General features: G+C 53.9%; 1 protein-coding gene across 3 annotated transcripts in view; it reads left to right on the top strand.

Moving 5' to 3' along the window:
• Nucleotides 1–25115, top strand: part of MYH14 (myosin heavy chain 14) — a 57885-nt gene that overhangs the window by 17485 nt on the left and 15285 nt on the right. For all 3 annotated transcript variants that reach the window (XM_080908915.1, XM_080908917.1, XM_080908916.1), the window contains 22 exons: nucleotides 270–410; nucleotides 7196–7291; nucleotides 9666–9784; nucleotides 11384–11536; nucleotides 11623–11796; nucleotides 12297–12470; nucleotides 12861–12975; nucleotides 15746–15933; nucleotides 16957–17078; nucleotides 17467–17536; nucleotides 17881–18041; nucleotides 18592–18700; nucleotides 19350–19481; nucleotides 19995–20201; nucleotides 20593–20730; nucleotides 21006–21129; nucleotides 21220–21391; nucleotides 22199–22411; nucleotides 23314–23458; nucleotides 23651–23857; nucleotides 24444–24548; nucleotides 24631–24783. In XM_080908915.1, the coding sequence (XP_080765041.1) occupies nucleotides 270–410; nucleotides 7196–7291; nucleotides 9666–9784; nucleotides 11384–11536; nucleotides 11623–11796; nucleotides 12297–12470; nucleotides 12861–12975; nucleotides 15746–15933; nucleotides 16957–17078; nucleotides 17467–17536; nucleotides 17881–18041; nucleotides 18592–18700; nucleotides 19350–19481; nucleotides 19995–20201; nucleotides 20593–20730; nucleotides 21006–21129; nucleotides 21220–21391; nucleotides 22199–22411; nucleotides 23314–23458; nucleotides 23651–23857; nucleotides 24444–24548; nucleotides 24631–24783 (3218 nt within the window). The remainder of the gene's footprint in view (nucleotides 1–269; nucleotides 411–7195; nucleotides 7292–9665; nucleotides 9785–11383; nucleotides 11537–11622; nucleotides 11797–12296; nucleotides 12471–12860; nucleotides 12976–15745; nucleotides 15934–16956; nucleotides 17079–17466; nucleotides 17537–17880; nucleotides 18042–18591; nucleotides 18701–19349; nucleotides 19482–19994; nucleotides 20202–20592; nucleotides 20731–21005; nucleotides 21130–21219; nucleotides 21392–22198; nucleotides 22412–23313; nucleotides 23459–23650; nucleotides 23858–24443; nucleotides 24549–24630; nucleotides 24784–25115) is intronic.

Here is a 25115-nt window from a genome sequence, read left to right on the forward strand (position 1 = left end):
CAAGCAAGCCACCATGTCTGACTTTGTAGCTCCTTATCCCTCTGCCTTCTGTCCCCAGCCTTTTCTGTCCCTCCTGGCTCCTGTGTTGGTCCCATGACACCCTGGTTCCAACCCTGTAGCTTCTCACAGCACGTGTGTCCCCGGGTGCCGTCTCCGCCATCTTCTCTAGCACCTTCTCTAGCCTGCCTTCCCCAGGCCCACCCAGCCATCAGTACCGGCTCCCAGGTCCTGTCTCTGCACAACTGACCCAGCACCCCCTCTGTCTACAGCTGACCTCCTCCTGGAGCCCTGTTCCCATTACCGCTTCCTGACCAACGGGGCCTCATCACCCCCGGGCCAGGAGCGGGAGTTGTTCCAAGAGACGCTGGAGTCCCTGCGAGTGCTGGGCCTCCTCCCGGAAGAGATCACTGGTGAGTGAGTCTGGGCCACTCCTACCTGTGAACGGGACGTGTTTGTGTGTGAGTGTGTGAGTGAGTGTGAGTGTGTGTATGAGTGAGTGTGTGTGTGAGTGTGTGTATGAGTGAGTGTGTGTTTGAGTGTATGTGTGAGTGTGTGTGTGTGAGTGAGTGTGTGTGTGTGTGTGTGTCAGAGGATAGCTTGTAGATGCTTCTGTTGGTTCTGAGGGTTGGACTCAGGCCATCGTGTTTACATGATAAGCACACTGAGCCATCTTTTCGTCTTCACTTAAACTGGTCCACCTCCCAGGCTGTTTAAGGATTTATTGATACAGCTGTGTATAAAGGGCTGGAGCTCCTCCAGGGAGGAGGTGGGAAGATCTCCCCTCCTCGCCTCATGGAGACTAAAGAGGTGAGATCAACCAGCCATGTAAGTGATAGGAACCTGGTCAGAGTGTGGGGCCATGCAGAGCAGGGAAGCAGGGGGGTTGGAGTTGGGGTACAGCTCCACACAGGAGACGGGACAAGGTACCTGGAAGAAAAGGTGCTTGGGCAGAGGTCTGAGGTGAAGACAGTAGGAAGAGCATTCTGGGATGGCCTGTGCAAAGGCCCTGGGGCAGGGGAAGTGTGTGTTTGAGAAGTTGAAGCTTCAGAAGTGAGTTGGGTCTTTTTTGAATTCCATTTGACACTTTATATTGCAGTAGTAAGAAGAGCTCTTGGGGACAAATGGGAAAGGAGAAGTGATGGTTTAACAGGGATGTGCATCAGGTTGACAAGGGAGGGGGTGCCCTGGTTAGTTTTTATTATGAACCCAACATAACCTTCAACCACCTGGAAAGAGGGACTTCATCTGAAGTCTTGTGTGGTCAGAGTGGCCTGTGCGCGTGTCTGTAGGGGATTGTCTTGATTGGTAATTAATGTTGGAGGACCCAGTCCACTGTGGGCGGCACCATTCCTAGGTAGGTGTTTTGAGCTACGTAAGAAGGCGGGCTGGGCATAAGCTGGAGAGCAAGGCAGTAGGCAGCATCTGTCCGTGGTTTTTGTTTCCTTTTCTGTTTGAGTTTCCGCCCTTACTCCCCTCACTGATGGCCTGTGCCCTGGAAGTGTTCGCCAAGGAAACCCTTTCTTCCCCTATGCTGCTTTTGGTCAGAAGGTTTTGTGGCAGCAACAGAGAGCAAAGTAGATCAGAAGCTGAGACAGGGTCACTTGCTGCTCAAGCTGCCCATGAACTCCTTATGTAGCCAAGGATGACTTGAATTCCTAACTCCCCTGCCTCCGTTCCTACCTCCTGAATGCTGGTATGACAGGTGTGCACCAACATGCTGTGGTGGGGATGGAACCTAGGACCTCATACATTGCTGGTCCGGCACTCTGCCACCTGAACTACGTTTACAAACCCTTTAGATCATTATTCTGATGATGATGATGATGATGGTGGTGGTGGGGATGATGATGATGATGATGGGGATGATGGTTATGGTGATGATGGTGATGATGATGATGGGGATGATGGTTATGGTGATGATGATGATATTAGTGATTGTTTCAGAGTCTCATACTGTAACCCAGTCTGGCCGGGAACTGGCTATATAGCTAAGAAAGGCCTCAAGCTTATAGCAAATTCTCCTGTTGCAGCCTCCAAAGCATGATGGCAGATACTGGCCTCTTTACCCAGCTAGACCACAGCATCTTTTGAGAGGTTATGGTGTCTTCCTTTTTGGATGGACTGGGCTCTTGGACAGAGACTCCCTAGGTGTATGTGGATCAACTGGGCTCCGCCTCCTAGATCGTGTCTCCCCAGGAGCTCATGTTGCCCTCGGGGCTCAATCTACAGCACCCACAGCCGAGGCCAAGTGTCCTAACCATGGTTTTGTAATTCCCCTGGGCTGCTGGTGTTCCCCACCAGGCAGCTAGCAAACAAATTCAGAACCTGGCCATGGTTAACCCAGCCTCTTGATACCAGATGGCTCTTGAGGCCCTCCTGCTGGTGGCCTGCTATGAAGTGGGTCCAGTGGCAGATGGGAGTTTTCATTTCTGCAAACTCAACTTTCAGAGTTCGAATGTGCTTACAGCCTGACCGTGGGTCACCACAACTTCAGCTACACTTCAGAGAGAGGACCATGTGTGGTCATGTTCATCCTGAGACCCCTGAGCCTGGCTCTAGACTCCCAGTGTCTGCTCACACACCTCTAACTTGACTCATTCATTTATTTTGGCGCTGAGATTTGCATGCCGGGCAGATGCACTACCACTGGGCGGCATCCTCAGCCGGTCCCTGGGAGACTCTAGGTAAGGGCTGTACCTACAGCCAGACCGGAAAACCTTGGTTGGCTTTAGCTACAGAGGCGCCACCTCACCATCATCCACAAGGTGGCGCCAGTTCTCCACTCCCTAGCTCTGGACTCGCATGCCCTCCGTCCCTCTAGGAAGTTTGTGTGGTTTTTCTTGGACTGACGGGCAGATGGGATCACGTGACAGGCTCCTTGTGTTCCATTTGTATGGGCCAGAGCCCAGCATCTTTGTAGAGACTCTGTTTCAGATCAGAGATGAGACAGAAGGTCAGGAGGTCTTGCCTGGGTTCACCTCCATTCAAGAGATGACGAAGTGGTGGTGGACCCGGTAACCCATGGCCGGAAATACAGTTGGGGCAGACAGCACTCGAGACCCAACGAGAAAGGACCTCTGTGTGTCCTGTCACCTCACTTTGTGTCTTTCTCTGCTTACCCTTGGTTCTGTGAATGCCAGGCTGGGAAGCTGAACAGTTAGCAGACCCGGGGAACCTGAGAGTCTCCCCTACGAGTAAGAATCTTGAACTCAATCTTGACAATCCTCCTGCCTCAGCCTTCCAACTTTCAGAACTATCGATATGAGCCACCTTACTCAGCTGCATCTCACCTGGAGGCAGTCCTTGGAGTCCTGATCGCGGGGCTATCCCAGGGTCAGAGCCACCACGTACTGACTGGAAATTCTACTTTATTTATTTATACCCACAATGGATGGGGCAGCCACAAAGAACCACAACTGTGCTACTGTCACAGAGGGGGACACCGAGGCCCCGTTTTCTGCAGACCTGGCTGTCGCCCACAGGTTAGCTGAGCTTAGTGCACAACCCTGCTCTGCCTGATCCCAACAGCACCCATTCTTGCTAGTCATGCGACAGATCTCCCAGCATCGGTCCCGAGAGGCCCTCAGGGAGTCACTTCCCGGCACTCCGTCTGCAGCCTGTCTCTGTCCCAGGCTCTTAGCACACCAGTCCTCAGTTCGGGGACCCAGGAACTCGGGTGAATGTGGCCCCTGTCAGCTGCAGAATTCCCAGCATCCCTGGGCCTCCTGTCTCTGCCCCAGCCTTCACCACCTGCCACTCTGAGAGTGTCAAATGAGACCAGTGAGTCCAGCCCCTTCCTACTGCCCAGCTGGGGAAACTGAGGCCCAGATGGACACTCAACATTTTTTTTTTTACTTCTTTGACTTATTTATCTTATGTGTGTGGGCATTTTGCCTGCATATGCGTATACCATGACATGTATGTATAGCCATGACATGTATGTATACCCATGTTACGCCCAAGGATGTCAGTTCCCCTGGAACTGGAGGTACAAGAGTTCGTGAGTCACAATGTGGGTAGTCAAATTTGAACCCTGGTCCTCTGTAAGGGTGGCAGCCAGTGCTCTTAACCACCGAGCCGTCTCTCCAGGCTCCATTCAGCAAGTGCTGGGCTGGGCTTCTGTTTAGATAACTGCCGTTTCTTCTGTTTTCTTCCTTTCCACATCTATTTATGTAGCACACGCATATACAAGCATATGTACTCGGGGTAGGGACAGCTTTGGGAGGTCAGTTCTCTCCGTCCACAGTGCAGGGGCTGGAGAATGAACTCAGCCAGTCAGGCTTGGTGGCAAGCCCCTTCACCAGCTGAACCATTTCGCCAACCTTGGATTGCTGTTTGTTGTTGAGACAGAGTCTCCAGTCCAGGTTGGTCTTGAATTTCTGATCCTCCTGCCTCTACCTCCCTAGTGCTGGGATGATAAGCAGGACCCTTACAGTGTCTCTGCGTGTGTTTGAGTGTGCGTGCATGTGTGTGTGTGTGTGTGTGTGTTCCCAGTTTCTCATGATGGGCTGCATACAGGTTCTTATGTGTTTCAACTTACTGTGTGACGGACGGGAGTGCTCCCAAACTTCAGCTGGAACCCCACCTCTGCCAGCGTATGGATTGAGTGGTCCTGAGTCTGTGAGTTACACGCCTCCCTCTCCATCTGTCAACTTGGGATCATAGGTAGCAGGGCTCCGCCTCCTAGGGCTGTTTCTGAAGGTCAGGTGCTTGGATTGGATGTGGTTCAGGGAAGAGAAAACAATCCGTGCCTGTTGGCTGCGTAAACATTGGAGACTGAGCAGCTGGGGCGGGGAACAGTGCGCGCTGTGTTGCTCCTTCATGGTACCATGGTGACAATGGACAGACACACGGCTGCATGGACAGACACACGGCTGCTTTAGTCTATCACTGGCCCCTGTGCCCCTGCTCAAGGGACACACTGTCTCAAGTTTTGGTAGAACTGGGAGTCAGACCAGCAGCAGGCACTGAGAGATGGCTCAGCCCTTAAGAGCATTGGCTGCTCTTCCAGAAGACTCAAGTTTGATCCCAGCATCCACATGGAGGCTCACAATCCTCTGTAACTCCAGTTCCAGGGAGTCCTGGGTATTGTGCACACACAATGCACGGATAATCTATACAACATAGATCAGAAATAAAGAAAAAAATTAGCAACAGTTTCCCAGGTCACACAGTGGTTACCCCTCCCGACTCCCTCCCGTCCCTTCCTTCTCCCCACAGAAAAAACGCTCCTGTAACACAGATGGTGATTGGTCCCTACACACAGGCTGAGCTGCTCCTCCGCAGTGCCTCCAGTGGCCTCCAGGGGGCAGCACAACAGTGCACTGGGTGATCACGGCCAAGGCATTTGCAAAATCTAAGTATTTTCTCCCTAGATCTATTTGTAAACCAAACCCTAAGTGGTCAGAGGCCTCAGGGGTCTGTGGCCGGACACCAAAAACCTGAGATACAGGAGCTGGGACTGGGACGGGGGCCTAGTTGGTGGAGTACTGGGTTCTCCTAAGTCAGGCATGGTGGTGATGTCATCCTAATACCGGGAAGTAAAAGCAGGAGTTCAAGGTCACCCTTAGTTATATAGCAAGGTCCAGGCCAGCCTGGGATGCATGAAACTAGTGTCAAACACTCAAACAAACAAACAACAACAACAAATCCTAGGGAATAGGATTTGGGATGAGAATAGATTTATTTAAAGGACAAAAGAGTCCTTTGTTCTTTTTTGGCAGGAAATGGGCCAGCAAAACAGCCTAAGCCTCAAGACCAGAGTTCAAGTCCCAAAATCTGCACGGTAGAAGGAGAGAACCAACTCCTGTAAGGTGTCTCTGTCAGAGAGACAGCGACCATCAGCCAGGAAACACATACATGTAGATCAAACTGTGAGGTGGCTTAGCGCGGCTTTCCAGGGGCTGTCCCCTCCAGTTGCTGGAGTTTCTGGGTATTCAGCTCTAGCAGGAAATTCTCTAGAGAAATCTTGGCTCTTAAGGGTCTGTTCTTTCAGATCCCCCAATTGTGACCACTCACAGAGCGTGAGTCATGTGATCTGGCTCCAAGAACGCATGAGCCAAGGTCAAAGCAAGGTCAAGGTCAAAGCAAGGGGCTCAGCCAGGTCCGTTCAGACTAGTGTCCCTTCTGGAGTCTACTTGTCTCCGATCTTGGGACTTTTGTTTTTAAAGGTGTATGTGCGTGTGCTTGTGTGTGTGTGCTGGTATATATGCATGTGTGCATGCGAGTGTGTGGGTGCGGGTTTATTTTCTGTGCATCTGAATGCATATCTTGGAGGCCAGGAGAGGATGTGAGGTCCCCTAGAGCTGGTGTTGCAGGTGGTTGGCAGCTGGTGTTGCAGGTGGTTGGCAGCTGGTGTTGCAGGTGGTTGGCAGCTGCCTGACGTGGGCACTCGGAGTAGAACTTGTGCCCTTTGGAAGAGCATCGAGTGCTCCTCAGCATGGAGCGGTTCTTGCCATGTGAGCTACGTGTGAGCTACGTCCTCAGCACAGTGCTGGAGCAAAGAGGCTTTGGTGACCAATTTGGGAAACAACCCACTTCACCGTGGCATTTACTTTAATACCGTTGGTTACAAGCTCTGTGTGTCCGAGTCAGCAATGGCTGAGGAGATGGCTCAGTGGGGACAGTGCTCGCTGCCAAGCTCCAGGACCTGAGTTCCAATCCTTAACACTCAGGTAAAGTGCAGGACATGGGACTGGCATGATGGATCCATGGTTAAAGGGGCTTCCGGCCATGCCTGGCAACCTTGTTTTCTGAAACAGCTTCTCTTACTGGACCCAGAAGTTGACTTGTTGACGAGGCTGGTTGGCCAGCCACTGAGCTTCCGGAATCCTCCTGTCTGTCTCCTCAGGCCTGGGGTTATAGATGTGTACCACCGTACCCAACGTTTTATATGGGTGCTGAGGCATCGAACTCGGGACCTCATGCTTGTCCAGAGGGTACTTTCCGGGCTGAGCCATCTCCCGAGTGCAACATCTGGTTCCTTTGGAATGGTGTACACATCATCTCTCTCTTCAAAGCCTGTAAACAGGAAGCTGGGTGGATTGATTCGGTGGCAGTGTTAAAGGCCTCGCTGGGGTCACAGATGAGCTTTGAGCTCTGGGGTACTGAACGTGACTCTGGGAGGGTTTCCTGCAGCATGATTAAGACAGGTAACAGAGCCCCCACCCCCGTGACCGCCCTCTCTGCCCCACAGCCATGCTACGCACTGTCTCGGCTGTCCTCCAGTTTGGCAACATTGTCCTGAAGAAGGAGCGGAACACCGATCAAGCCACCATGCCAGACAACACAGGTACCACCAGGGCCTCGCCAGAGCATCCCCTCTCCTTGAGGGCTCAGGGTCCTGCACTTTGAGGGGTCTTGCCCAGAGCACCATGGTCATTCCTTCATTTTAAAATCCCTGCTGAAGACAACCCGTCGTGGTGGGTAGACAGCCCCACCTATGTCTGAGAAGCATCCTCCCTCCTCCAGCCTTGGCCCCCCCCTTTTTTTCTTTATAAACACTTTATTTTATGAGCATTGGTGTTTTGCGTGTATGTCCATATGAGGATGTTAGACCTTCTGGAACTGGAGTGGCAGGCACTTGTGAGCTGGAAGAGTAGCCAGTGCTCTTAACCAGCTTTCTAACCCCAACCTTGGGCCTTTTTAGTTCCTGATCTTCCTGCCCCTCCAGTGCTGAGGTTTCACGGCTGTGCCACCACACCCAGTTTCATATCTCCCTCCTTGTTTTTGTTAAACAATGAAAATCACTGATTCTCGGGTTTTTTGCTTCTTGTTCTTTATTTGGGACTAGGGCATATGTAGTTCAGCATGGCCTTGAACTCCTAATTCCCTCACAGCCACCTCTTCTATTTTATTATTATTTATTTAGAGACAGGGCTTCTCTGTGTAGCCCTGGCTGTACCAGAGTACGCTCTCTCTCTCTCTCTCTCTCTCTCTCTCTCTCTCTCTCTCTCATTCTCTGTGGACCAGGCTGGCCTTGAACTCACAGAGATTCACCTGCCTCTGCCTCCTGAGTGCTGGGATTAAGGTGTGTGTTACCAACATCTACCTCTTAAGTGCTAGCATAACAGGCCTGTCCCACCACATCCAGCTGAAATGTCGGGTGTTATTTTTTTTTTAAGCTCCTTGATCAGATAGAGAGACTGAGGCTTTTTGTATAAATGACCTGCCGTGGCCATCCATCTCCAGCGTCCGCTGTGAGCTCTGAGCAGCTCCATGGCTTCCTGGGGTAAAGGAAGAGCTGTACGGCATGGGCAGCTTTGTTTTCTTTTTTGAGACAGTCTATGTAGTACAGATAAACTGGAACCTGTTCTCTAGTCCAGGTTGGCTTTGAACTCACAGAGATCCACCTACCTCTGCCTCTGAGTGTTGATACTAAAGGCATGAGCTACCATACTCAACGGTTTTTGGTTTTAAGCTTTGTGAGCAAGGATGTCACTGTAGCCCGTGCTGTCCTCAGACTAGCAGCCAGCCTCCTGCCTCAGCCTCTCAAGTGCTGGGAGGTTTGGTTGTCAAGGAAGGAGAGACAGTAGCCCACAGTCACACTCCAAGGATGCCTGTGTCCTCAGGGTCTCCCCTGGGGTTTTCCTACCCTGTGCCTGTGTAGCTGGAGATCTAGACAGAAATAGAATTCCCAGGCTCCCTCTGGACATCTGAAGCTCTCTGTCCTGGTTATGAAAACCTTCCAGCTCACTCTCAAACTCTGTACAGCTCTGAAAATCTGGGGAACTGGAGCACTGTTCCCCAACTCACCCAGCCCTGCAGGCCTGCTTGTGGCCACAGGGGGTGCTACTCACCAACCTGGCACTGCCCCGGGGGCTGCGTACTTGTTTGCTTTACATAATTGGGGGCCAAACTTTACACGTTTTTTCTTTTTCTTTCTTTATTTTGTTTTCTCTTTTTGCCTTTTTGGTGTATCTGTTGGGGTGGGGTGGGGGTTTCTATGCATGTCTGGCTGGCCTCAAACTCAGAGATCTGCCTGCCTCTGCCTCCCGAGGGCTGGGATTAAAGGCGTACACCACCACTGCCTGGCTACAAACCTTTTAGAAACCGGCTTATGTCCCCTTAATCCTTAAGGAGTAGCTTTATGTGTTAACTGGAACCCGATGGTTGGGAGTGTTGGATTCAGGCAGGATCTCACATAGTCCAGATTGACCCCCCAACTTGCTTTATAGTTGAGGATGACCTTGAATTCCTGATCCTCCTGCCCCAAACTCTCAGATTCTGGGCTGGCAGGTCTCTGCCACCATGTCTGACTCTGGAGTCTTTTTTTAAAATGTGTTTCTTTCTAGGTTTCTCTTTTCCTTCTGTGGGGCCGAGCTCAGTGTAAGCTCTCCCTCTGTGGAGCTGACTGACGCTGGAAACCTGGCTTGATTCAGGGTTTAATTCAGAGTAGAAAGGGAAACACGCCTCCCACGCAGCCTTGGCGTGCTCCACCGCAAACATCTATCTGTTTAAAGTGCTGTCGTAGAGGTGCTTTCTGTGATTCCTGCTGAAACTATGTATCACTCCCGGCCCAGAGGCATAGCCTCTTAACCCAGAGCCTGGTTAGCTCAGGATGTTCCTGCCAGAAAAGGCCCTACCCCCTCTTTTCTCCAACACTGGGGTCTGATGTCCCTCCCCCTTTCTCAGCACTAACCCCTGTCACCTCCTCTCTCTCTCAGCTGCCCAGAAGCTTTGCCGCCTCTTGGGACTTGGAGTGACCGACTTCTCCAGAGCCCTTCTCACACCCCGCATCAAAGTGGGCCGAGATTACGTCCAGAAAGCACAGACCAAGGAGCAGGTAGGTAGGCGGGATCCAGTGGTTCGGGGGCGGGGCGGGAAAAACCGCCTTGCAATTTGTGATCTTGGGACTTTTAAATTATTATTACAACTATTTATTTATTTATTTGTTGGGGGAGGGCACATGCCACAGCATGTAGACTGGCACCAGAGGACCACGAACAGCAGTTAGTTCTCTCCTTCTACCATGTGGGTCCTGGGGATTGAACTCAGGTCGTCAGGCTTGCCTGCGAGCACCTTTACCTTCAGAACCCTCTTACCAGGTTTTTAAGTAGCTCACCCCATCTCTCACACTCAGCAACCTTGCCTGCCCCTACTCTCTCACCAGTCTGGGGAGAGCAGTAATCAACACAGATCAAGGCTGGGGAGGTGTCTCCACCAGCAAGTGCTGGCCTCACAAGCACGTGGACAAACCTGAGTCTGAATCCCAGAACCCAGGTAAGGAGCTAGGGCGATGCACAGGAGGACCCCTGGCTTTCACCGGTGAGCTGCTCTAGCTGAAGGAACACACTCCAGGCTCAGTGAGAGACCCTCTCTGAAGGAACTCGCTGGGAAATGCTCCTCCTGAGGCATGACACACCGGAGTTTGACCTCTGGCCTCCACACCCTCACGTATTCTCACACGTGTGCACATACACACAGTCGACAATAAAGACTTGTCTCTCCGGGGGCTTGGGTTGTACTCTGGGTAGGGGTTCTCACCCTTCCTAATACTTCCACCCTTTGACCCCTAACCATAAAACTATTTTGTGGCTACTTTATAACTGTAATTTTGCTTCTGTTTTAAATGGTAATGTGAACATCTGATATGCAAGAGATCCCACATGTGACCTCGGTGTGTGTGTGGGGGGGGAGGTCGTGACCCACAGGTTGAGAAACACTGTGCTAGGAACACGGCAAATAAACAGGCTAAGGAAAGGATGGTTCTGTTTCTCGATGCCTCTGTGAAGGAGGTTTAGTGATGTCAAAACAAGGGATCGAGGGGGATGGTTCTTGAGGCCATGATCAATGGGGGACTGAGTAAAGAGGTGCTGTGGGGGCTGGGAAGTGGCTCGATTTAATTTGCCCTTTTTATAAAGATTCTCTGGGCTGCTGCGAGAATTGGTTCCTTAGAGTACCTATCTAAGCAAGGAAACTCAGGGCCACTGACAAAATCCAGGCAGAGATGGTGTCTCAGGCCACTGTGGTGACAGAGAGGTGACCACAGGTTGGAGATACAGGGACTAGGAAGGAGTTTGGGAGGCCCTGGATTTCTGTCTCAGCTGTGTTCTCTGATAGCATAGAGAAATTAAGACGTGGAGAGGTTTATTCAAGGCCCTGAGGCTACACAGCCTCCGAATGGCTATCCTGGGATTCGAACCCAGACTCTTGGACCTCATAGCTGTAGATACTGATTTAAGAGGTGGGGGAGGGGAGGAGTCTGATGCACACAAGGTCTTCTGAAGGCAGAGTGTTGTGATCGGGGTCCTTTTTGGTGTTTATATCCAAGAAACTGCGAGGTGAACTTCAAGGTGAACTTCAAAGTTCAGGGTTATCCTACTTGATCCACACCCAGAGTCTCACGGGCTGGGCCTCCCTTTGCATCCATCCTACCCTGCAGGCTGACTTCGCGCTGGAGGCTCTGGCCAAAGCTACCTATGAGCGCCTGTTCCGCTGGCTGGTTCTGCGACTCAACCGTGCCCTGGACAGAAGCCCACGGCAGGGCGCCTCCTTCCTGGGCATCCTGGACATCGCGGGCTTTGAGATCTTCCAGGTGTGCACCGTTGCCTTGCGGTCCCTCTCCCCACCTCTGGCTCCGTGGTCCCCGCACTCACAACCCCATCCTCCAACACCCTTTAGCTGAACTCCTTCGAGCAGCTGTGCATCAACTACACCAATGAGAAGCTGCAGCAGCTGTTCAACCACACCATGTTCGTGCTGGAGCAGGAGGAGTACCAGCGAGAGGGCATCCCCTGGACCTTCCTAGACTTTGGGTTGGACCTGCAGCCTTGTATCGACCTCATTGAGCGGCCGGTGAGGGGCCATAACCGATGGGCCGTCAACCCAGACCCTCAGTGCTCCGCCCCGCCTACCTCCCAGACTCTAAAAACTAGTCCCACCCATGCCAGACACACACCTACGGCTTAGACGCTCACAACTTGGCTCCGCCCACCACCTAGTCCCACAAAACTTTGCCCTCCCAATGCTCAGTCCCACAAATCCTGGCCCCACCTACTACCCAACCCCGCCCACCTACCACAGCGCCTTAACACTGACCCAAAGAGGAAATGTCCCACCAGCAGCCACATCCCAGTGACCTGCGGGTCCCACTTGAGTTCCCGGCTCCAGACAGCGGGTCAATCAGGTCAATGTGAGGCTCGGTGCTGGTCCCGGAGCCTAGCGCTTTGTTAGGCAAGCGCTCAGCTGCTTAGCCACGCCCCAGTCCCTCAACCTCAGAGCCACTCATAAGCACCCACAGCAGCAACCTGTGCCCGGACTTGAGGAATCTGACTTCTGTTCCCCTTGCTGGTCAGGCCAACCCTCCAGGTCTCCTGGCCCTGCTGGACGAGGAGTGCTGGTTCCCCAAGGCCACGGACAAGTCTTTTGTGGAGAAGGTTGCCCAGGAGCAGGGCAGCCACCCCAAGTTCCAGCGCCCTAGGAACCTGCGGGATCAGGCAGACTTCAGCGTCCTGCACTACGCAGGCAAGGTGAGAACTCGGCGGGCTGTGGACCCCCCACTCAAGAATCCGGGGGTCTCGACTTGGCCCCAGGGTACATTGACTCAGTGGCACACAGAGTGCAAGACCAAGTCAACCACAGAGTCTCTCACGCCTGTGCCCCTTTGATGGGGACGGGATGGCTATGTTTGAGGAACAGAGGAGACCTATGTGGCCAGAGCAGAATGTACAAGGAGAATGTTGTAGTCATGGAGGGCAAAGGGATGGGCGCCAGGAGGGTAGAGGAAGGGCATAGAAAGAAGGGTCATGTAGGTGAGGGGCAGCTCAGAGCATGGATACACATTGTCACCAGCATTCCAGTTCACGCTAAGCACATGTGTTAGAGCCTTGTCACGTGGTCACCTGCCTCCTTTCGTTCAGGTTGACTACAAAGCCAATGAGTGGTTGATGAAGAACATGGACCCACTGAATGACAATGTGGCCGCCCTCCTCCACCAGAGCACGGACCGTCTTACAGCTGAGATCTGGAAGGATGGTAAGGTCCCCTTCCCAGGGTCTGTCCCCAGATGCCATGCCCTTCCTACCCCCAGGGAGCAGGAGCTAGAGGTTAGAGGGGGAGAGAGAAATAGTGGGCACATTGAGCCATTGGACAGATGGATGGACTCATTGGTGGATGATGGATGGGCAAGTGGATTGAGTATTTTGGCAAGTGAATGGATGAGTTGGTAGATGGACAGTAGATGTATAAATGGACAGGTAGAAGAATGAAAGGCTGGAGGGGCTGCAGTGAGGGTGGGTGGGCGGATTGGTGAGTGAGTGGATGGGTAAATGGATGGATGGTTGGATAGATGGATGGGTGGATGGATAGATGGTTGGTTGGATGGATGGATGGAGGGTTAGATGAATGGATGATGGATGGATGGATGGTTGGATGGATGGGTGGATGGATGGTTGGATGGATGGACTGATGGATGGGTGGATGGGTGGGTGGGTGGATGGATGGAAAGATGGATGGATGGTTGGATGGATGGATGGATGGAGGGAGGGTTGGATGGATGGATGGAGGGTTGGATAGATGGATGGATGGATGGATGGGTGGATGGATGGATGGATGGATGGGTGGGTGGATGGATGGAGGGTTGGATGGATGGATGGGTGGATAGATGGATGGATGGGTGGGTGGGTGGAAAGCTACATGGGTTGATGAGTGGGTTGGTGGGTGGATGTGTTGTTATCTTAAATTAGCATCTTACACAAGGATAAGAAATAGGCATACCCATGGGCATATTAGTGTCAGTGATTGTTTTTAGTAATAGTCTCCTATGCAATCAGACCAGAAAAATAAGTGCAGCCATCGCTTGGAACACACAGGACACTAGGCCACTCAAAGACTCATAAATAACATAGTATTCATATTATACACACACACACCTCCCATGTCCTTTTTCCTCTCCATCCCCGTCGGTGGAATCACCCCTCCTCATGTTTATTTAACCAGATGCAAATGGCCTGTAAATAGCGGTCACACCGCTACACAGAACGTCTTACGTCCAGTATGGACGCTCTTCCTCAGAAGACTTTCAATTAGGTGTTCAGTCGCAAGTGCCGAGCCTGAATAAATGAAAAGCTGTCTCTGTATAGAGATTTGTACCCAGGCATGGTGCAAGCCTCTAATCCCAGCACTCGGGGAAGGTGGGGCAGGGGAGGCAAGCGGATCTCTGAGTTTGAGTGCAACCTGGTTTATATCATGAGCTGTAAGGAAGCCAGAGAGGCCCTGTCTCAAGCAAGTAAACCAACAAACAAGTTGAGCCACCGGGGAACCCAAGTTCAGGAGCAGCACCACCCCTGTTGGGTGGTTCATAACCACATATAACCATTCTAACGCCAGGGGCTCCAACACTTCTGACCTCTTTACGTGCAGAACAGGGTCACCCCTTCTAATAGTGCCACGCCCTGGGCTGAGCATATATAAACCATAGCAGTCCCCTACGGGTAGAGTGGATATGTCGAGCTCCTTGGCATCCAGGGCAAAAAGGACCACCTAAGCAAACAGATGCAGACGTGGGTTCTGAGGGGTTCTGTTATTGTCTTTGGTACCGATTCCTCCCTGGTGACCTCCGCACTACAGTTAGGGTGAAAAGGACTTGATTAGGTCACGGGCAACATCTGAGTCCTGCCCACTTGCTCTGTGCTGACTAGTTCTCTCTCTTTCTCTTCCTCTCACCCCCTCCCATCTCCACACATCTCTCCCACCACTGCCATCTCTCCCACCCCTCATCTGCCCACCCCAGAACAGGGGGGTCTCCAACAGTTCTCTTTACTTGGCTCCTACCCATCGCCGCCCCCCGGACCTCCAGGGAGACTCAGCTCTCACGCTTCTCCTCCAGGGGTTGGGTCTCTCTGTGCACCCACGGGTGAGGTTGCAGAATACAGTGGGGGGGTACTGTGGGGAGGGGTCCTGGGTGGAAATGTTGGTCCCCCTCCTCTCTGCATGAGGTCTCTCCCTCCTTGCTGAGCCCTTGGTAATTCTAGAGCCTTCTAGCTAGCCCACATACTAAAAACACCGAGAAGGGGCTATCAAGATGGGTCAGCACGTAAAGATGTGTGTGCTGCCAAGTATGACAATCTGAGTTCCATCTCCCAAGACCTACATGGGGGAAGGAGAGAACAATTCCTACAAACTGTCCATCCTCCATACACGCCTTACATGCATGCACACACTCATGTGAACACACACACACAGTGTAATAACATTTTAAGAAAGACATTTCCTGAGTACCTAATGTGCAAACAAGGAAACAAGCACAGAGAGGTTATGTAGCTTGCTCTAGGTCACACAGCTAGTAAGTGATAGAGTAGGGATTTGAACCCAGAACCTTAGCTCTACCTTATGCCGTAAAAACCTAATCATTGAGATCTGTTATTTTGAAAATGACTGACAGCATAGGGGCCCCAGAGAGACTTGAACTTGGGGAGGGTCGGCAGTGGCAGGGCACATGAGGACTCATTTACCAGGTTCTGGCCCCTGGGTCTCTCCTTTATGACCTTTGTGACCTTGAGGCCAGTTGATGCATTTCTGGCTCTCTGTCTGCCTGCACTCCCCCAACCCCAAAACCAAGGAGCAATGCCTGGTCCTGTGAACAGCAGGATGCTCTACCTTGGCTAACTCCACTCCTTAAAGCTGATTCTAAGAAGCTGGGTGTGGTGGCTCCAGCCCAGCACGCTGGAGTCTGAGGCAGGAGGATGGCATGAATTTATGGCTGGCTGACCTTGACCCTTTTGTGTACCTCTTTGTCCCTCCACAGTGGAGGGCATCGTGGGGCTGGAGCAAGTGAGCAGCCTTGGAGATGGCCCACCGGGAGGCCGCCCCCGCCGTGGAATGTTCCGGACTGTGGGGCAGCTCTACAAAGAATCCCTGAGCCGCCTCATGGCCACGCTCAGCAACACCAACCCTAGTTTTGTCCGCTGCATTGTTCCCAATCATGAGAAGAGGGTGAGTGGGAGGGGCTTGACGTGCTCTGTGAGTGGGAGGGGCTTGATGTGCTCTGTGGGTGGGAGGGGCTTGATGTGCTCTGTGGGTGGGAGGGGCTTGACGTGCTCTGTGAGTGGGAGGGGCTTGATGTGCTCTGTGAGTGGGAGGGGCTTGATGTGCTCTGTGGGTGGGAGGGGCTTGATGTGCTCTGTGAGTGGGAGGGGCTTGATGTGCTCTGTGAGTGGGAGGGGCTTGATGTGCTCTGTGAGTGGGAGGGGCTTGATGTGCTCTGTGAGTGGGAGGGGCTTGATGTGCTTTGTGAGTGCGTACAAGGCCGCCATGCTTGGACTCTGCTTCTGTGACCTGAAGTTTTTGAGTGTCCACTGTGTGGCAGAAACAACTTAGGGACACAGTGGCAGAGAGACAAGAAGAGCCTATTCCAGCTTCTCCTGTGTCCTTCGAGGAGCTATAACAGGAGAGGATTGAGTTCTCACACTTGCTGGTAGACAGGGCAAAAGGGGGTACTTAATAAAATACACATACAACCCAGCACCCAGAGTGAAAGTCCAGCTGACTCTCAAGGCGTGAGAAGACGGTCACGTTGGATTTTATCTATCCAGGAAGTCACAGAAGGCTCCCTGGGGCAGTGGCAGGGGGCGGGGGTGCTGAACTGCATAGCTAAGCAGTTTCCCAAGCAGACAATAGCTTGTGCAAAGGCCCAGATGCAGGTGGGAACATGGTGGGAATAAGGGGTGGAAGAAGGCTGCTGGGATTGGAGGTGGCATAGGCCTATCAGGTCAGCACTAGGGACAATAAGATAAAACAACTGTTAAGTTCAGGACCAATCTCTTAGGGCACCAGTTCAAAGACCGTCTAGACAACTTAATAACGCCGCGTTTCAAATAAGTCAAGAGTGCGTTGCTCAGCTATAAAGTTTCTCGCCCAGTGAGAGGCTGGGGGGTATGGACCAGTGGTAAACGCTTGCCACAGCTCGGCTTGTGGCGCCCCTGATGGCCGTCACTGACCCTGCCGCTACCCCTGCAGGCTGGGAAGCTGGAGCCGCGCCTGGTGCTGGATCAGCTCCGTTGTAACGGGGTTCTCGAGGGTATCCGCATCTGCCGCCAAGGTTTCCCCAACCGCATCCTCTTCCAGGAGTTCCGGCAGCGGTGAGCAGGGCCAGGAAAGGGCTCCAGGGGGCTGAGCAGGATGGGAGCCAAGTCCCTACAAGTGCCGTCTCAGCTTGGGGGCTGGATGCCAGGTTACTGAGCCTTAGAAATAATTAGTGCGCAAGGGTCCCAAGATGCCCGTTGTACCTAGGGTCACTTCGGTGTGGGATCCTCTCTACTTAAAACACAAGTCGAAGCTGGCCATAGTGCCTCCAGCTCTTGGGAGGCAAATACAGGAAAATCTTTTGAATTCAAGGCCAGACATGGGCTATATAGCGAGTTCCAGGGCAGCCAACGTTACAAAGTGAGATCCTGTCTCAAAACCGCCCCCCACCCCCAAGATTCCAAAAGTGTCCCTCTTCCCCTCTAACCTCCCCTCTGGTTGCAGCTATGAAATCCTCACCCCGAACGCCATTCCCAAGGGCTTCATGGACGGCAAACAAGCCTGTGAGAAGATGGTATGTAGGGGCGGGGCTTTGCGGTCTGAGGTGGGACCTGTTTAGTGGGTAGGACCGGTGGCTGGGGTGGGGGTGGGGTTTCTCTTGCTGGGGGCGGGGCCTGAAGATGGAGGCGGTGCTAACCCCATGGGCAGGGCCTTTGGTGCTGGGGTGGGATGTTCAGGAAGCGTTGGGCCTCTTTTGTGGGCCCTATGGGGTGGGGTGGAGCCCATAGCATGGGAGTGGGGTCTGTGGCAGGTGTAGGGTCTGAACAGGGATCCAGGAGTGTGTAGGACTGCCCCATTGTCCTTCCTCATACAGTTTCTTTTTCTCCGTCTCCTCCCCTCCCCACTTTCGCCCCCCAGATACAGGCCCTGGAGCTAGACCCCAACCTGTACCGTGTCGGCCAAAGCAAAATCTTCTTCCGGGCAGGGGTCCTGGCCCAATTGGAAGAGGAGCGAGACCTGAAGGTCACCGACATCATAGTGTCTTTCCAGGCAGCGGCACGGGGCTACCTGGCGCGTAGGTAAGGGAAGCCAGCCTGTGTCAGGTGTTGCGGGCCAAGGCTGGGCTGAGGCCAGCAAACACTCAGAGGAAGCTGGGATGCTGCATGCTGCAGGAATTCAGAAGGTTGGGTCCAGCAGGAGACATTGTTTGGACCCAACCAATTGCTCAGCTCAGGACCGCAGCTGAAGGGATGCCTTGATGAAATAGCCACTAAGAGGGATGGATGGCCCAGTCTCAAGCTGGGAGCTTTCCCAGGGAGTGGAGAGCTATGAGTCAGTGCGTGAGGATGGACTGAGAAGAAAGAAAGGAGGCTGAGGCCTGGGCGGAGCCAAGAGCAGGATTGATTGTAAAGTCGGCTGTGGTGACCATGGGCTCACCTAGCGTGCATGAGACCCTGGGTCCCATCCCTTCATGGGGATGTCACCCCTGAACTGTGGAGGAGAGGTGGGAGGATCAAGAGTTCTAAGTCAGCCCAAGCTACCTGAGACCCCTGTCCCCCCAAAAAAAAACCAAGTGTAGAATGGCTGCTTTCTGGGGACCAGCTCCCACTCTCAGCGGTGTCCCCACAGGGCTTTTCAGCGAAGGCAGCAGCAGCAGAGCGCTCTGAGGGTGATGCAGAGAAACTGTGCCGCCTACCTCAAGCTGAGGAACTGGCAATGGTGGAGACTGTTCATCAAGGTGAGGGAGGCTGCACCTACGCCCCAGCTCCAGGGGGAGGCGCTGTTCTCGGCGTCCGTGTGCTGGAACCCGCCCGCTACCCAGGATTCTTTAGACAGCAAGTGATTTAAGCTAGTCTGATACAGGACACGGGGGAGGGGGTGGCGCCTGTCTCTGCACACAGGGAAGGATGGGTTGAGGCCTTGGCTGAGGCTGTAGCTCAGTTGGAAGTGTGCTTGCTCAACATACATTAAATTGCCGTCCCAGAACTCAGGAAACGGGAGGATCAAGTGTTCTAGGTCATCTCTGGCTACATATAGAGTTTGATGTTAGCCAGGGCTACATAAGTTCTTTTCTCAGGGGAAAAAAAAAAGGTAGTATCACGGCTCAGCAGATCAAGGGTGCTTGCCACCAAGCCCGATGACATGAGCTCAGTTCTCAGGACCCACACTGTGGAAGGAGAGAACTGATTTCCATCAAGCATGTAAAACCAACACCACAAACAAACAAACAAACCAAAAGTACAGGCAGCTTCAGGTGCAGCTGGATCCAGGACGAGCCAGTGGTCTCCAGACCACCCTCAGGTTCACAGGGATAGTTTACATCAGCAAGGGTGACGGGTATGTGGTGGGGTCCCCTTCCTGGAGCTACTGTGTTTCCCCCCCCCCAGGTGAAGCCCCTGCTGCAGGTGACACGTCAGGATGAGGTGCTGCAGGCGCGCGCCCAAGAGCTGCAGAAAGTTCAGGAGCTGCAGCAGCAGAGCGCACGTGAAGTGGGGGAACTGCAGAGTCGAGTGGCACAGGTGAGGAGCACGCCGTGTGACGTGTGTATGACGTGTGAAGACAAAGTGTGAGGCCTAGCGGAACAGTTGGGTCTGTGTGGGTGTGGCCATGGTGTGAGGGGCGGAGCTTTTGAGTGGAGCTGCTTCTGCAGAGGGAGACGGGTGGGGCGTGGGGAAGTGGTTGGGCATAAGGGCGTGGTCAAAATGGTGAGGAGCGTGGCTTGCGTGGGGCCTGTGTGATGGACAGGATTCCTATGGTGGGTGGCAAGGGAGGGGGGCGGGCACGAGGTTCAAGGTTGTCTTCAGGCTTTGAGATAGGGCTTGAATTCGAACAGCAAGGTGAAGAGGTTAGGGGTGGGATGGGGAATGTGTATCTCTGGGCGGAGCTTTGGCAGGGCTGTGCGGATGAAGGGAAGAGGCCCGGGCTCAAGGCACAGGGTCTTGGTGCGCCCAGGTTGGGTGGTGGCTAGGTAAGAGGTGGGGATGTGGGGGCAGCCTGAAACAGGGTCCCTGATTGGTACCCGCGGCCCACAGCTAGAGGAGGAGCGCGCACGCCTGGCTGAGCAGCTGCGAGCAGAAGCCGAGTTGTGCTCTGAGGCCGAGGAGACCAGGACGAGACTGGCTGCCCGGAAGCAGGAGCTGGAGCTGGTGGTGTCCGAGCTGGAGGCCCGCGTGGGGGAGGAAGAAGAGTGCAGCCGGCAGCTGCAAAGCGAGAAGAAGAGGCTGCAGCAGCATATCCAGGTGTGGGGGACCCAGACACCCCTGTCCACCGCACCGCATGCATCAGCTTCTAGGGGCTAAAGCAGAAAGACTGTATAGACTTCATTCAAAGAGTGGGGCACTAGAATCCGGCTTCAAGTACCGCTGGGTCCCTGTATTAATTCTCCTCCGCTCCTAACCCTGAATGCATCTGTCTTCAGCCCTGACCCCAGCAGGCCATCCTCCTGTGACTACTCCCCCAAATCTGTGTGCACTTGGGTCTGGTATACACTAGACACTCAATAAGTGCTTGTCACTCAATGAGTGAGCAAAAAGGGGAGAGGAGGAAAAGCTTGATGCTGCCCAGTCACCCAGGGTATGGAGGTGTATAAAGCCACAGACTCGGGGTCCCTCTCCCCTGTACCCCCCACAGGAGCTGGAGACCCACCTGGAAGCCGAGGAGGGTGCCCGGCAGAAGCTGCAGCTGGAGAAGGTAACCACGGAGGCCAAGATGAAGAAGTTTGAGGAGGACCTGCTGATACTGGAGGACCAGAATTCCAAGCTGAGCAAGGTGGGCCTCTGAGCAGCACCGCATCCTGGGTCAGCGGGAGAAGCCTCTGGGGTAGATGGGCTCCTGCTGGGGTCCTGGTCCAGTGAGGCAGAAGTGGGAGGGGCGGCGAGGGTGTGCCACATGGGGATGGCCAGGAGTGTTGTTCATAAGAGCAGCCCACAGCCCTCCATGTGCTTCTGTGCCGTGTGCTGAGCCCAGACCCCAGGACGGAGAGGAGGCAGGAGTGGAAGATAGATGGCAGGGAAGCAAGGGTCCTGAGTCTCCTTTGTCCCCAGGAGCGGAGGCTGCTGGAGGAGCGCCTGGCTGAGTTCTCCTCACAGGCAGCAGAAGAGGAAGAGAAAGTCAAAAGCCTCAACAAGCTGAGGCTCAAATACGAAGCCACAATCTCAGACATGGAAGGTAAGCCGCTGGGAGCCAGGGTGGGCAGAGGGATGGGGAGGACGGTGCCAGGCATCAGTCTGCAGCCCTCACCTGTCCTGGTGCCCGCAGACCGGCTGAAGAAGGAGGAGAAAGGCCGCCAGGAACTGGAGAAGCTGAAGAGACGTCTGGATGGGGAGAGCTCGGAGCTTCAGGAGCAGATGGCGGAGCAGAAGCTGAGGGCGGAGGAGCTGCTAGTACAGCTGGGCCGCAAGGAGGACGAGCTGCAGGCGGCCCTGGCCAGGTGAGTCTGCCCAGGAGCGGCCCCTCCTCCCCTGCCTCCACCAGGACGGGGCATTCGAGGGACCTCAAGTGCGAGGGCTCCGCGCACAGTTGTTGAGCTACGGCTGTATACAAGCCAAGGCGCCTGTTTGAAACACAGCAACCACACTTCACGTGAGGCCTTCAAGACACCTTGTGGGTACAGCTCCGTGGCCGAGGTGTTAAAGCTGGAGATAAGCCCAGTGGTTAAGAACACTGGCTGCTCTTGCTGAATACCCAGGTTCGGTTCCCAGCCCCCAACATGGAGGCTTACAACTCTCTGGAGCTGCAGTTCTGTTGGAATCTGTTCTGGACTCCGTGGGCACCGCAGACACGGCACACATTCACTCATTTGCATAAAATAAAAGCAAATATTATTTTTTTAATTAAGGCAGAGAAATGATTTGAAGATATTCTGGCCTCTACTTGTACACACAGAAGTTAAAAATGGCCTAGCACTTGTAAGGCTGAGACAGGAGCATTGCCATGAGTTCAAGGCTAGCCTGAGCAACTTAGAAAGATCCTGTCCTAGAAAACAGCAGCAATTACTCCCCACAGACCCATGTAAAGGGCCGGGCATATGACAAGAGCCCAGTGTCACCTAGAAAAACTGTGGCTTCTTCTACACACTCAGGAGCACGGATAGAAAGGATTTGAGAATAGGAACCACATGACCAGCGACAGAGCTAGGACTTGAACCCACATCGGATCTCCCCTGTCTCTGAACCTCACCCTCAGCTCCGCCTGCCTGAACACCAACCCCCTCCTTGGTCCTTGTCACAACCCACAGGGCCGAGGAGGAGGGTGGTGCCCGAGCCCAGCTGCTCAAGTCCCTGCGAGAGGCACAGGCGGGTCTTGCTGAGGCCCAGGAGGACCTGGAAGCTGAGCGGGTTGCCAGGGCCAAGGCAGAGAAGCAGCGCCGGGACCTGGGCGAGGAGTTGGAGGCGCTTCGTGGAGAGCTAGAGGACACACTGGACTCCACCAACGCCCAGCAGGAGCTGCGGTAAGGACATGTGGTCGGCGGGGATGGGAGAAGTGTGGCTGGGACAGAAAGGTGTGGCAGGTGGGGCACATCTGGACAGACACAGCATACATGTATGCAAGCACGCACACACACAAGCACTGGTAACAGCTCTGAAGATGTGAATGCTAGACAGATGGCCCAGCCGTTAAGAATGCTGACTGCTTTTTCAAAGGTCCTGAGTTCAATTCCCAGGAACCACATGGTGGCTCACAGCCATCTGTAATGGGATCCGATTCCCTTTTCTGGTGTGTCTGGAGACAGCTACAGTGTACTCATATACATAAAATAAATAACATTAAAAAAAAAAAAGTCAGAGCCAAATCTTGCCCTTAGGCTACCCCATTCTTAGGGAGCTTTTCCTGTTTGTTTGGTTTTGGTTTCTTGAGACAAGATTTCTCTATACAACACAACAGCCTTGGCTGTCCTGAAACTTGCTCTGTAGACCAGGCTGGCCTCAAACTCAGAGATCTGCCTGCCTCAGCCCCCCAAGTGTTGATATTAAAGGTGTGCGCCACCACCCATCAATGCTAACCAACTCTCTCTTTTTTAAAAAACGACTTATTCATTTTATTTATATGAGTACATTGTAGCAGTCTTCAGACACCCTAGAAGACATCAGATCCCATTGCAGATGGCCGTGTGCAGATGGACTTGGGCAGGAACCCAGGCTGGTTATACCCCTCAGGCTCCCTGTGTCAGCTGGGCCCCTTGTCCCAAAGCGTCTCTGTCCTTTCAAGATGATGCCTCCATCTGAGCACTTGGGGAAGCACAAACCACAGGCCCATCCTTGGAGGACATGGAGGAGACCATGTCTGGCTCTCTTCACATCCCACAATCCTCTGCTCTGAATTCCTGTCTCCTCTCCCCTGCCCACATCAAAGGTCCAAGAGAGAGCAGGAGGTCACAGAGCTGAAGAAGGCCTTGGAAGAGGAGGCCAGGACTCACGAGGTGGCTATGCAAGAGCTGAGACAGAGGCATGGCCAGGCCCTGGGAGAGCTGGCGGAGCAGTTGGAGCAAGCCCGGAGGGTGAGTAGGTAGTGACCGCCACCCTCCGGGATACAGCCTTGAATAAGTGTTAATTGAATAACTACTTAAGTCAGACGCCTTGGTGAAAAGAGAATGTTGAATAGAAGCCCACGGGAATGAGGGGGTGGGCGACGATGATGGGCTACAGAGGTTCTGGGGTACAGCCTCGGTGACTCCGCCCATTCCATGCAGGGCAAAGGTGTGTGGGAGAAGACGCGGCTGTCCCTGGAGGCTGAGGTGTCTGAGCTGAAGGCCGAGCTGAGCAGCCTGCAGACCTCGAGACAGGAGGGTGAGCAGAGGAGACGCCGCTTGGAGTCCCAGCTGCAGGAGGTCCAGGGCCGGTCCAGCGACTCGGAGCGGGCTCGGTCTGAGGCTGCCGAGAAGCTGCAGAGAGCCCAGGTGGGCAGGGTCGGGGGCCACGTGACTCTTCCTGGGAGGCCTCGGAGTAGTTTCACTCTAAACAGGGCAGCAAGGACAGACAAAAAAATGAGACTCCACCCCAGTCTGGCTTGGCTGAAATAGTGCAGGGTTACTACGTGTGGCCCAAGCTGTCCTGGAAATCACTCTTTAGACCAGGCTAGTCTTGAACTCACAGAGATCCTCTTGTGTCTGCCTCCCAAATTCTGGGACTAAAGGCCAGAGACACCACCACCCAGCTCCTTCATCCCTTTTCATTGTTGAATAGTATTCCTCATTTGTGTCTGCTGTTCACTGTCTGTCCACCTTGGTGACATGGGTGTCGCTCCCTCTTTGGATCAGGCCTGTGCACAGCCGTGCAAGTTCCCTGTAAGCACAGGGGCCAGAAATCCCTCTCCCCTGGAAACACCTAATACTTGGCCTTTGTGTTAGGCCCTGGAGCAGCAGTTAGACACGGGCCATGGCACTGGCGTCCCACTACGCATACAGCCAGGATTTGGGGCAGAGGCGTCAAGACGGCCCACCATGTTGAACGACCCCGGCTAGCTTCATTTTCTCCTCTCCACAGGCGGAACTTGAGAGCGTGTCCACAGCCCTAAGTGAGGCCGAGTCTAAGGCCATCAGGCTGAGCAAAGAGCTGAGCAGTGCAGAGTCCCAGCTGCACGACACCCAGGTGACCCTGCTCGTCCCCCCCTCCTCCGTCCTCTACTCAGCCGCTGACTCCACCTGACCCCCATCACCCCTTCCACACACAGGAACTGCTGCAGGAGGAGACCAGGGCGAAGCTGGCTCTGGGGTCCCGTGTGCGTGCCCTAGAGGCCGAGGCAGCCGGGCTTCGGGAGCAAATGGAAGAGGAGGTGGTTGCCAGGGAACGGGCTGGCCGCGAGCTGCAGACCACACAGGCCCAGGTGGGCAGTAAGACCCGTCCCAGGGACCATGGCCCCCGTGCTGCCTTATCTGCCACCCTGGCTTTGTCCCCACTGCCAAACCTGCCCCCGACATTCCTACCCCACGGCGCACAGCGTGGGTGACGGACCCGGCCCCACTGAAGCTCCTCCCCTCTCCCTACGTAGCACAAGGACTCTCCCCACCCTTCCTCAGTACCTTCCCCAGTACCCTGGACAGAGCACCTTGGCTTTTACTGCCCAGTGGTGTCTGCAGATCTTTGCTCTTCCACGCTTAGGATCTTTCCTCCCTTTGTAGTCGGTTGCATGTCCCATCCACCCTCCGTTTTACTCTG

Source organism: Micromys minutus (genome assembly GCF_963924665.1).
Source record: "Micromys minutus genome assembly, chromosome: 32".
In the NCBI taxonomy this organism is placed as follows: Eukaryota; Metazoa; Chordata; class Mammalia; order Rodentia; family Muridae; genus Micromys; species Micromys minutus.